This window comes from Mus pahari, chromosome 11 (genome assembly GCF_900095145.1).
Source record: "Mus pahari chromosome 11, PAHARI_EIJ_v1.1, whole genome shotgun sequence".
Taxonomy (NCBI): domain Eukaryota; kingdom Metazoa; phylum Chordata; class Mammalia; order Rodentia; family Muridae; genus Mus; species Mus pahari.
This window is the reverse complement of record NC_034600.1, coordinates 54,785,489-54,797,916: the sequence shown is the minus strand read 5'-3', so window position 1 is coordinate 54,797,916 and position 12,428 is coordinate 54,785,489. Positions and strand designations below refer to the sequence as shown.

General features: G+C 41.3%; 1 protein-coding gene across 1 annotated transcript in view; it reads left to right on the top strand.

Moving 5' to 3' along the window:
- Positions 1-12,428, top strand: part of Wdr70 (WD repeat domain 70) — a 200,156-nt gene that overhangs the window by 10,069 nt on the left and 177,659 nt on the right. The window contains exons 4-5 of the mRNA XM_021208261.2: positions 6,352-6,472; positions 9,463-9,667. Coding sequence (XP_021063920.1) covers positions 6,352-6,472; positions 9,463-9,667 — 326 coding nt within the window. The remainder of the gene's footprint in view (positions 1-6,351; positions 6,473-9,462; positions 9,668-12,428) is intronic.

Below are 12,428 nucleotides of genomic sequence, written 5' to 3'. Positions count from 1 at the left end.
TTCTTGTTGCGGATAGTGAAGTCTTTCCTTGCTTACTCAGATCGTACTTAGGGGTCAAGCTTGTGTGACTGAGGATGGCCTTGAATTCCTGATTTTCTGCCTTCTTCAATCCTGCGATTGTAGATGTGTGTTACCGTGCCTGGCTTTGAGTATGATTTAAATGGGTGATTTAATATCTGAAAAGAGAAAATACTAAAGAAAAATTTAGAAATTAGACTTCTGTTTTTTTAAAACCTCAAACTCCTTTTTCTCTAGTTAAATCTTACATCTTCTACTGACCTGGATTGTAGATAAACTTTTCTTGGAATTATCTCATACACAGTTCCAAAGTACTTTAGAGAACACTGTAAATTTAATATTTTCTGTTTTGAAGTTAAACCTGTTTGTTTGCTTTCATAATTAGGGTGTTTTGCTTGATTCATAGTAGCTACATTATCAATATTTAATATGGTTAATATAGTTTAAGTGCCCACATCCAATTTTGTTTTCTTAGTATTTTATTATTAAATAGATCAACGTCAGGTGTAAATTTTCATGACATGGTAGGTCAGTGAATTGGTTTAAATAAACAAGCGAAACATTTTCATGTTTAATTTCTATGGGGAAATCACATTAGAAAATACTCAGATTTATATATTTAGTAATTTTGTTTTCCTGACTTTTGTTTTGAGACAAGGCCTCTGTAGCCCAGTCTAACCTGGAACTCGGTGTGTGTGTAGCTGAAGCTGACCTCAGGTGTATAGTAATCCTGCTCTGGCCTATGAGCGCTGGGGTGACAAGTATACAGTATGGTGTGATTTTAGAGAAATGCTTATCCAGAATTCTCATGGAGACCCTTAGAAGAAGAAAATGTGTGGGAAATCGGCTTGCTTTTGTAAAGAGAAGGCATATTTAGAGTTTTTGCTGTACTTGCTTTTGCACTGGGTAAAAGTGCCCGGGCACCTACATTCTGGAAATCTCTTTACCTTTGGGTTCTCATCAGCCCACAAGGAAAACACTAATTTTTTTTCCTCTGCAGTTTCTTCCTTGAACTCCCATTTTTTTCCTTTAATGAAGCAATAGATTGGCACAAAACATCCCTCAACTGAAATGTTGAAGTTTGGTAGTAAAAAAAAAAAAAGTTAACTGTTTTTGTTTCTGGAAAAGGGGTTCTCACTAAGTCAAATGCTGGCTGTCCTAGAACTCACGTTGTAGAGGAGGCTGGACTTGGCCTCAGACAGAGATCCTGCCTCCTGAGCACTGGGGATAAAGGTGTGCAGCATCAGACCTGACAGAAGTTGAGAAAGGGATGGAATGCTTTCCTAGACTAAGATGAGTAATGTGGAGGACCAATGAATTCACTGTTGTGACGTTCTGACAGTGGGTGGGTCTGCTGAACTAGCCGGTAGCGAAGTCACACGTGACAGGCCTTTGAAGAGAAGTGTGCTAGCTGGATAAGGTGGGGCTGCTTTTCAGTGAATCCTGAAGAAACCTAGTCCTCTAGAAAGTCCAGGCACATCAAGAAAGGATGCAGTAGTGGGCCTACACTCCAGTTTGTTGCTGAGGCAACTAATATTTCTATTAAGTGGGCAAGTTAATTTGCTTATGCCTTGAAGTTTTCAGCTGTAAAGTAGGATAGTAGTATTTGCTTCAGAGATTGTCACACAGATTAATTTACAGAACAAATTTAAAGGCTCCTGGCACTTGGTAGCCTCCATCTACCTGCTAACTTGTGTTAAGGCTGATGGCAACATGCATTTGCTTCCCTGTAGAGACAGAAGTCCCAGTTAAGATTGATTCACGTAAGAACAGTTCAGTGCCTTTTAGGACATGGATTCTAGCATGGCGTTTCTCCTGTGAGTGGTGGTGTGAGGACCATGACGGTTCCCCCTGTGAGTCGTGGTGTGAGGGCCATGATGGTTCCCCCCCTTTTCCTGCTTTGTGAGCTTTAGGGTGTTGGTTTGTCCCGAGATGACTTTCTTCATGATCCCACGTTGTCACAAGTTTTTGTTTTTTTTTGTTTTTTGTTTTTGTTTTTTTCGAGACAGCCCTGTGTAGCCCTGGCTGTCTTGGAACTCACTCTGTAGACCAGGCTGGCCTTGAACTCAGAAATGCGCCTGCCTCTGTCTCCCAACTGCTTTGAATACCTCTGTTTAAGAGTGAAAAATGTATACCTCATATGGGGCCTATTATATAGCCTGTCACTTCCAAAAGTGGTCATTGAAAGAGCAACATATTTTAATTTGGAGTCCAGCTCCACCTTCCCTGGGCAGTGAGGGGCCTGGCATGACCAGAAGCTCGATGTTGCCTCCTACATACAGAGGAAAGAATGAGTTTGCTAGCAAGGATAAAGGGGAAATAGTTCCGTAGGTAGCTAATAATTTCTGCCTTACTCGACTGTCCTGATTGGCTCTCGGCCACAGTAGTTCAGTGAAGAACACAGCATTTACACCGCCTCCTCCTGAAGACTTATTTTCTGTCTTTAATAGGAAAGATTAGTTTCTTTTAAATACTTGCCAGGTATCTCCTTATTCCTTGCCTTCTAAGACCCAGCAACAAAAACTGCAAAGAATAAAATATTCTTGTTATAAAGCTCTTTGCCACTGTTTAGCTTCAGGTGTATAGATTTAATTGAAATTTTGACTTTAAAAATTTTGTTTTATTTTTTAAAGATTTATTTATTCGTTTTACATATATGAATACAGTGTTGGCTCTCTTCAGATACACCAGAAGAGGGCACCAGATCCCAGTATAGATAGTTGTGAGCTACCATGTGGCTGCTGGGAATTAAACTTGGAACCTCTGGAGAAGCAGTCAGTGCACTTAACCGCTGAGCCATCTCTCCAGCCCTAAAAAAGTCTTTTTTTTAAAAAGTCAGATGTCTCACTTTGTCGCACAGGCTGTGTCCTTGAGCTTGTGTCAGTCCTCCTGATTCTGAGCACTGAGATTCTAAGCATAGGGAACAACTCATTTAAAAAAAAAGTTAGATTTTTTTTTTTTTTTAATTATGAGGATGGTAGCAAAAGAAAGCCAAAGTATTTATGTAATTCCCTTGCTTTTCATGCCCCCTTTCCAGCTGCCAAGGGAGATTAGCAGAGGAAAAATTCTTTTGGATAAGTTTTTTTATGTCTAAAGCAGACCAGCCAACCTCTAGAAGCTCAGTGTAGTTGAAGAAGCTGTCATGATTTTGGCATTCTGGTAAAAGGTCCGGGGTAGGGAATCCAGACGGACAAGTGCTGCTTCCAGCCAGAGACACCGAGAGGGGAGTTACCCAACCCTCTTCCTCGGAATGGGTTTCCCATCCCTTGGTCTGTGCATTTCTGTTTCTCATACCATTTGCTCATTAGACCTGTAGTCTCTGTCACTATTTTCTTCACAGTCATGTATAATACTGCTATCACATTGTTTCAGCAGTATGAATTTGCTGAACAAAAAGATTCGTTCTAACAGTCTTGATCACTTTTCCCCTCTTGACTATAGCATAAAATGCTCATCACTGTTTTTATTGCTTATATTTTATAGTATATTGAGACTCTTTATATAATAGTTTTGTTTAATTCTTTTCTCATTGTTGGTTATTTAGGTTGATAATTTCTTTTCCAGTGTTTAAAGTTGTGATAAAATACAACATAAAATTTACTTGCTATCTTCAGCATTTTTTTTTCTTTTTTTTCTTTTTCTTTTTGAGACTGGGTTTCTCTGTATCGCCCTGGCTGTCCTGGAACTCACTCTGTAGACCAGGCTGGCCTCGAACTCAGAAATCCACCTGCCTCTGTGTCCCAAGTGCTGGGATTAAAGGCATGCGCCACCACTGCTCAGCCTCAGTATTTTTTCTTAACTTGGTGCTAGATCTTGCTGTGTAGCTAGGGCTGACCTTGAACTTGTAGCCCTGCTTCTACCTCTGAGTACTGGGATTACAGGTGTACGTTACCACGCCTGGCCAGCTCAACCATTTAAAGAAATTGTTGTATGTGCGTGTTTGTGTATGCTCATGGAAGTCAGAAGGTAAAGTTGGATTTCTCCTGCATTAATCTCCATATTATCATTATCATCATCACCATCATCATCATCATTTTATTATTTTGACACATGGTCTCTATTTAGTTTTGACTGTACTGGTTCACACTGTATACCAGGGAACCTTGAACTTACAGAGATTCACTATCCCTGCCTCCCAAGCGCTGGGGTAAAAGGAGGTGTGCACACCACATCTGGCTCTTCTACCACATCTGGAGGTCTGAGTTGGATCTGGTTGAATCAGGTAGGCTGGCTGGTCAGCAAACTCAAGGGATTAATTTGTCTCCACTTCTGCATAACTGAGATTCGGATAAACCCACCTGACCTCAGATTTAAAAGCATGGGTTCTGAGGATCTAAATGCAGAGCAGGTCTTTAACTATTAGAACATTTTCATGTCATGACAGCATTTCTCTGTGAAGCCCTGGGTGTCCTGGACCTCACTCTGTAGACTATTGTGGCCTTGATCTCACAGAGATCTGTCTGCCTCTGCCTCCCTAGTGCTGGGATTAAAGATGTTTGGCACAACACCAGCCAGCTCCATTAAAATTGAATTTTGAATTGCATTGATTGATTGGTTGATTAGGTGTGTAGGTGGCCACTGCACAGTCAGAGGACAACTTGAAGGAGTTGGGTCTTGGGGATTGAACAGCGGTGGTCAGACTTGGTAATAAAAATAAACATCTTTACCTGCTGAGCCATCTCACTGCACCCCATTTTTTTTTAAAAGTCTTATTTGTTTATTTTGAGTGTTCTATCTGCATGTATACATGCCAGAAAAGAGGGCATCAGATCCCAGTATAGATGGTTGAGAGCCACCATGTGATTGCTGGGAATTGAACCCAGGACCTCTGCAAGAGCAGGAGTGCTCTTAACCACTGAGCCATCTCTCCAGCCCCTGGTCCCCATTTGTAAGTGTTTAATACTATATAGCTGTAGCCACAGCTCATCTGCATAACTCTCTTTACCCTATTACACTGAAACTTTTTTTTTTATTATTATTTTCTTTATTTACATTTCAAATGCTATCCCGAAAGTTTCCCATACACTGAAACTTTATATCGTTAAATAATCATTTATTTTCCTCTAGCTCTTGGCAACTAATTCTATTTTCTGTTTGATTTTTGACTGTTCTAGGTTATCTTATATAGTCTACGCTATTGCATTAGTGTACTCCATATTTATCTTTTTTTGTGACTGGCTTATTCCACTTAGAATAGACTTCATGGGGATTCATCCATTGCAGAATACCCTTTCTTTTAAAGACTGAATTATAATACTCCATTGTATGGATGTATACCACATTTTGCCCACCCATTCATCTGTTGATGGGCAATTTGCTGCACCATTTTAGATGTTTGCAGTAACACTATGATTTTGGGTGAAAAACTACTTCTGAAAAACTGTTTTCAAAGTCAAGCAGGATGGTGCATGATGGTGGTGTTACCACACAAGAGGGAGGGCAGGGACATATGCTGGTGATCCGAGGCCAGCCTCATCTACACAGCAAGCTTCAGGCTGGCCAAGACTAACGTGGTCAGATTTTAATTCCCAAAAAACTAAAACTAGTAAGGCAGTGGTGGTTGTACACGCCTTTAATCCCAGCCCCTTGGAGGCAGAGACAGATGGAGTTTGAGGTCAGCTTGGCTTACAGAACTCGTTCCAGGATAGCCGAGGCTATACACAGAAATCCTGTCTCAAAAAATAAAACCCAAAAAAACCAAAAACCAAAACAAACCAAAAAACCAAACAGCAGCAAAAAGCTCCTGGACTTTGTTCAGTTTCTCCTGTATATGCCTAGAAGTCAGATTTCTGTGTCCTAGTATCACTGTACTCAGCTTTTCTCATGGTGCCTGTGCCACCGGCTGTTTAGTTTTTGCTGTTATTAATAGTTTTTAATTGAGTGTGGTAGGTGCATATGAGTGCAGATGGTTTATAGGCTAGATGTATCAGACGCCCCTGGAGCTGGTCTTAAAGGCTGTTGTGTGTTGCCTGCTTGACTTTTGGGAACCAAACATGGGTCCTTGTGAGAGGTCTCACTCTGTGGCCCTCTGTCGACCAGGCTTGCCTCCAGCATACAGAGACCCACCTGCCTCTTTCTCCCTAGCTCTGGGCTTAAAGGTGTGTGTGCCAGCACGCCATCCTTTACTGTTGAGCCGCCTGCGGCCCTGCCTCTGCTTCCCGGGGATTCCATTCCAGATGTGGGCCACCTCTCCTGGCTCTTGCTCTGCTCGGATGAGACCCAGCTCTGTGGGTTTTGGACAGACCCCCTAGGTACACTGTCTTTGTAACTTAATTTTCAGCCTAATATTGATAAATCTGACTGATGGAAGTTGTGTTTACTTTTAATTTTCAGAAGCCAGAGAAAAAGAGGAAGAAATGAACAGAGAAAAAGAATTAAGGAAACAAATTGAAGATATTGAGCCAGCACCGTCAAGCTCAAGTGCAGCCAGAGAGCGCTCACAATCATCATGCAGGTGCCTGGGCTTCCCGCAAGGCTTCTCAATGCTCATTCTCCATGTGGTCATAATACACTGTAGTCAGAAAAGAGCCACTGTTTCTCCACTTTAGACAGTTGTGTACGCCTAAGACATGAAAATGCTGAGAGTCATCTTTGGAACTGGAGATCTTGTGTTGCAGTGTTTGTGGAGAAAGTGATGTAAAAACACTTGTTCCATGTGCTTTGTTGAACTAGAAGCCATTTTAAAGTTTATTTTTGGCTCATCTTGATGGCTACGTTGTATAGGCAGGCAGGCGTCCAACACTGTACTAGGATGATTGTGATCATTTTCTTTCTTGTTTTAAATTTCTTTTTCATTTTTTATTTATTTATTTTTTTATTTATTTACATTTCAAATGTGATCCCCCTTCCCAATTTTCTTCCACAAGCCCCCCCATCTTCTCCTCCCTCATTTGCTTTCCTTTGGGGGAGGCCCTTAGTGGTTTTGAGGGGAGGCTTCTCTGTTTCTCGTCTCCGAAGTAGCTAGCTGGGATTGACAGTAAGTGCCACTGTGACGGAGTCGGTGATAGCTTTTAGTGCAGTTTCAGAGGAGGATACTCTAGAAATCAATAAGAGCTTGTGCATGCTATATATTTTGTGTATGCTGTATGTTTTTGAGACAGGTTGGCTAGGAACTTCTGTTCTTTCTGGTTCTTTCTGAGTACTGTTATTATAGGCATGTGCCATTATACCTAGCTATGCACATAATGGTAAATTGCTGCTTATAATGTGAATTCATTTCTGATCATTCTTCTGCACTCCTAATTGTCTCATTGAGAAATACACATACATAGAGACATACTCACACATATTAGATAATTTTTATTTATTCACTTTTATTTATTTATTTACTTTTCGGCACAGGCTTGCTTTGTAACCATTAATGTCCTGGAATTCACAACAAACCTTCTGTCTTCATCTCTTGGATCTTAGGATTGCAAATGTATACCACTAAGCCTGGTCATTAATATATCATATCTACATATTTATAGTTGTTGTTTTTTGAGATAGGGTCTCTCTAGGCAGTCCTGGCTGTCCTGGAATTCATTATGTTTATCGGGTTGGCATTGAATTCACAGAGATCTGATTGCTTCTGCTGCCTGAGTGCTGGGATTAAAGGTATATGTCACCCCACCCAGCTATTAATATATCCTGAAATAGCTACTAGGTTGTTACTATTATTATTTTACCTTGTGGTGTATTGAGAATCAGTATCATATATCTCGTAAATAGTTTCTAAAAGATCTGGAATGTTACTGAAATTTAATTTAGAAAAAGATAATCACCTAATATTTCCATGTGTCTTGGCTTTAAAGAAGAGGTGTGTGGGCCAGATGTGTTTGTGCATATCCTTAGTACCAGCACTTGGAAGGTGGGGCAGGTAGATCTTTGTAAGTTCCAGGAGTAAGACCCTGTCTCAAAAACAAAAACAAGGAAAAATGTTATGTGAACCTGCCCTGATGGCCCATGTAAATGTCGCTTGTATGAAGTGGCGGCAGGAAGATTAGGAACTCAAGGGCTACTTGAGATCCTTCTCAATCAAAAACCAAAATCAAAATGACAACAATAACCACCACCTCCACCACCACCATTTTGTGGATATAAATTGCCACTCTTAAGTTAGGGACAAGAAAGACGGGTGTCATTGAGCTTGTGGAATATCACTTCAGTTAGGAGAGAAATGTCATGTGCATCTGTAAGGTAGAGACAGTTTGATTATTTGCTTTTTAATCAATTCACAGGCTGGGCAGTGGTGACACACACCTTTAGTCCCCTTGGGAGGCAGAGGCAGGGGGATCTTTGAGTTTGAGGTCAGCCTGGTTTACAGAGTGAGTTTCTGGACAGCCAAGGCTACACAGAGAAACCTGTCTCAAAAACAAACAATCACAGTAAAAGCTGTGAATTTTGCTTATGAATTTACTTCATAAATTAAACTTGGTTGTGGACATCAGTTAATGTTTGGCTCCAGGCTGACCTGGGAGAAGGAAGGGAAGGGAAGACGTGACTCTGAGCTGCTCTACCCTCTGTACCTTTCTCAGGCTTCAGCTCCTGCTTTGGCACCACACTGAGTCAAGGGACACTTTAAACATGGAGTATATTTTCTTTTCTTTATACTCTTCTTCTTCTTCTTCTTCTTCTTCTTCTTCTTCTTCTTCTTCTTCTTCTTCTTCTTCTTCTGCTTCTGCTTCTGCTTCTGCTTCTGCTTCTGCTTCTGCTTCTGCTTCTGCTTCTGCTTCTGCTTCTGCTTCTGCTTCTGCTTCTCCTTCTGCTTCTGCTTCTTCTGTTTGTTTGTTTTTTTTTGAGACAGGGTTTCTCTGTGTAGCCATGGCTGTCCTGGAACTCACTCTGTGGACCAAGTTATCCTCAAACTAAGAAATCCGCCTGTCTCTGCCTCCCAAGTACTGGGATTAAAGGCGTGCGCCACTACTGCCCTGTGGACTTTGGTTTTCAGAATACTGAGAATATGTTGAAAAAAAAAAAGTTTGACATTAGAAGTAAAAAAGCCAAAAATGGAATGAGGAGCTAGCACATTCCATTTGGATTTTATGGTAGTATTAGGCTTAGATAACAAACCATGAAAATAAGGTGGATTAGCTTAGTCCTCAGTTTAATGCTTATTTTTGAACTAAGTAACATAGTTAAGGTAGCTGCTAAGGATCAACATTTTAATTTAATGTTTTCAGTGGCCAGATAATTTTGCATTAAAAAAAGAAAAACTCCTTTCTTTTCATTCTGAGTGCTGGGATTAAAAGTGTGTGAACTAGCATGCCAGCCAAGACAAAGTAAGATTTAAGCAATGCATTTACTCAAGTAGTGCTTGAACTGCAAATGTAAGCGTACTTGGAAATCTCATTCGTTATAGGAGAGGTGGGGTTTCCGGAGAACTTGGTGCTGTGTGCAGAGATGCCTAGAGCGGAGAAGGGTCTGCAGAAGCAGAAGAAAGAGTGACTGTTTCTGTGTTTCCAGGGACACAAGCAGCAGTGACAGTGACAGTGACGACAGTTCTGATTCATCTGACGATGAGCTAATCGGCCCTCCTTTACCCCCTAAAATGGTAGGAGAACCTGTTACTACTGTGGACGAAGGCATCCTTGGCCCTTTACCTCCACCTCTGTGTGAAGAAGGAGAAGATGATGATGATGACGAATTAGACGATGAAGGAGAAGAGGATGTAAGTATTCAAAGGCTTTGTATGAATTCACAGGAGTTATAAGTTTAAAGTAGTATAGAGAACCGTTTCCTGCTAAATTGCCAGTCATGGGTAGGATAGCCACCACCTGTTGAGTATAAAAATCAGACTTGGGCTGTTGACATGGCTTAGCCAGTAAAGGTGCTAGCCTCCAAGTCTAATGCCCTGAGTTCCATCCCTAGGGTCACATGGTAGAAAGGAGACAGCTGACTCTGAAAGTTGCCCTTTGACCTCTGCATGCACACACATACACAACACACAAATAAGTAGATGTAATAAATTAGTTGGTTTTTTTTTTTTTAAAGCAGATTTATTTTTGGTTAGTTTTTAGATTTGTTTCGTTTTGTGGTTCTAGAGCTTGAACCCACAGTCTTTGAATGGTAACCAGGCCCTCTGTCACTGAGCTAGGGCCCCAGCCCTTAGCTGATTTTATTACAGTTTCCAGGTTCTCTCCTGAAAATACAGCATCCTACCCGTGTCATTTATGGCATCACTCTCCTGATGTGTCACTCAGAAACAGTGATTTTAGTAAAAGGTAGAAAGGGGAAGATGTAGCGGATTTTGGTAAATGGATGCTACAGGATAAAATGATAGGCCTCAATTCAAATGTAGATGCGAGCAGACTTAACTTGTCATGTATAACCTGAGAAATCCTCAGAGTTACAGAACTGGGAATAATTCTGTGATTCTATTATATTATGGGTGGTATAGCTAAAATATAATTACAATGAAAGGTTAAAAGTAAAGAAATATAGAAGGATATAACAGAAACATGGTGAGCAAGTTAGATGATTAATGTCACAAAATTCACATCAAATAATCTTTAGTCATTATAATTAGTGATTAGAGTGACCTCACTTGATGGTCAAAGGAAGTTTGCTCTTCAGGACGACTTGGCGGTCAGTCCCTAATCTTTGTGCATCTGAAGTGTTTGCAGATGTGCGAAGTGAACACTGAGAATTACAAGGGGAAGTAGAGGAGTGCACTGTCAGAATGATCGAATCAGATGTGTGAGGACATTAGTAAGAAGTATAGGTTTGAATAATGCAAGCCAATAGACTCGAGCACGTGGGACACCCTTATTGAGCATTTTCTCTTTCAGCATACATAGGCAGCCAAAACCCACAGCAATGTCTAGGCCACAAAGTGCTATGGAAACATGAAGGAACCAAGGTGAAGAGGTGCTAAGACATGGAGCACTGTGACACGTGAGACAGACAGGGTTTTGTAACGGAGAGAATGTTTGTATCTGGTCAGAATTCTTACCCTGAAACCCAAACCTCTAGGGTGGCTATACTTGGAGGCGAGGTTTTGTGGAAATAGCTCAGGTTAAAATGTATCAAAAGAGCCCCTAGAAATTATGTTCTTCTATGAAGAGCCATCAGAGCTGTGTGGGATAATGCAGGCCTATAATCCTAGTCCTCAGGAACTGAGGTGTAAGAACCCCAAGTTCAGGGCCATTCGAGGTTGCATGGTAAGGCCCTGCCGACAAAATAAGAGAACAAACGAATGTGAGGCACCAGACAGCGTGTGCTTACCTGTCTTTGCCTTCCTCCCGAAACCCGAAAGAACAGCTATTTGAGGATATAGCAGGTCACCAGGATCCAGACTGGCCATCCCCTTGACTACAGCCCGCCAGCACTCAGAACTCCGTGGAACACGGTTCTGTTGGTTAAGTTACCCACTACGGGCTTGTATTATGACTGACTGAGCTGACCGTCAGGAGTCTGCAGGGCTGAGGAGGAAAAGGGATATTACACATGTGTACATGTTGTAGTATGCAGGATAACACACATACACATGCTGTAGTTTATAGGTACAAATGCAGTGCTGAGATGTCATATGATCAAAACATAGGACTATGTTTTTATGAGACTAGAAGATGAGACCGATGAGAACAAATCCAGAAACCGTAAAGGCACGCTGTCCTAGAGCAGGACTTGATGGGGCTTTGTATCCAGTTATGTTTTTAGGGGGCATGGTCCAGGGTAGGTTATAGTCTAGCAAGAGTGATTGGAAGTAACACAGGCACTGGGCACAATGCTAGATTATGGGGAACATCAACTTCTCTATCAAAGAAACTTCATGAGGAGGAGCAGACCTTGGCCTTGGAACCAATGTGTGAATAAGCCCATGCTGTTCTGCAAAGTCAAAGTGTGGTTAAGTTCAGGGCTTCAGAAGTCCATTTGTAAGCTTAAGCTGTTCATAGCTGTTTTACAAATGTATAAAGGTACATGGCAGCCAAAGCAAGGCTGTTAGTGACATGGGACAGCTGGATTTTAAAATGCACACTTAATGGTAATGCAAAGTGTATTAGTATCACTGGAGACTTACGTCAGACCCAGAGGAGACAGAATGGGAATTCCCTGTATCTGTTTTATCTCCTCTCCTTTGATTCATAGCCCAGAAGCTCTGAAAAGTCAGGGCAGTGGAGGCGGAAGAACAGTCCCACAGTCTTTGCAAATTCTTAGATATTAAAATTTCAGTCCCTTTAAAACACCCGTTCTCTTTTAAAATTCAAAGTCTTTTTACAAATAAAAGTCTCATAACTGTGGGCTCCACTAAAATATTTTCTTCCTTCAAGAGGGAAAAATATCAGGGCACAGTCTCAATCAAAAGCAAACTCAGTCTCCAACCATCCAATGTCTGGGATCCAACTCACGATCTTCTGGGCTCCTCCAAGGGCTTGGGTCACTTCTCCAGCCATGCCCTTTGTAGCACACACCTTGTCTTCTAGGCTCCA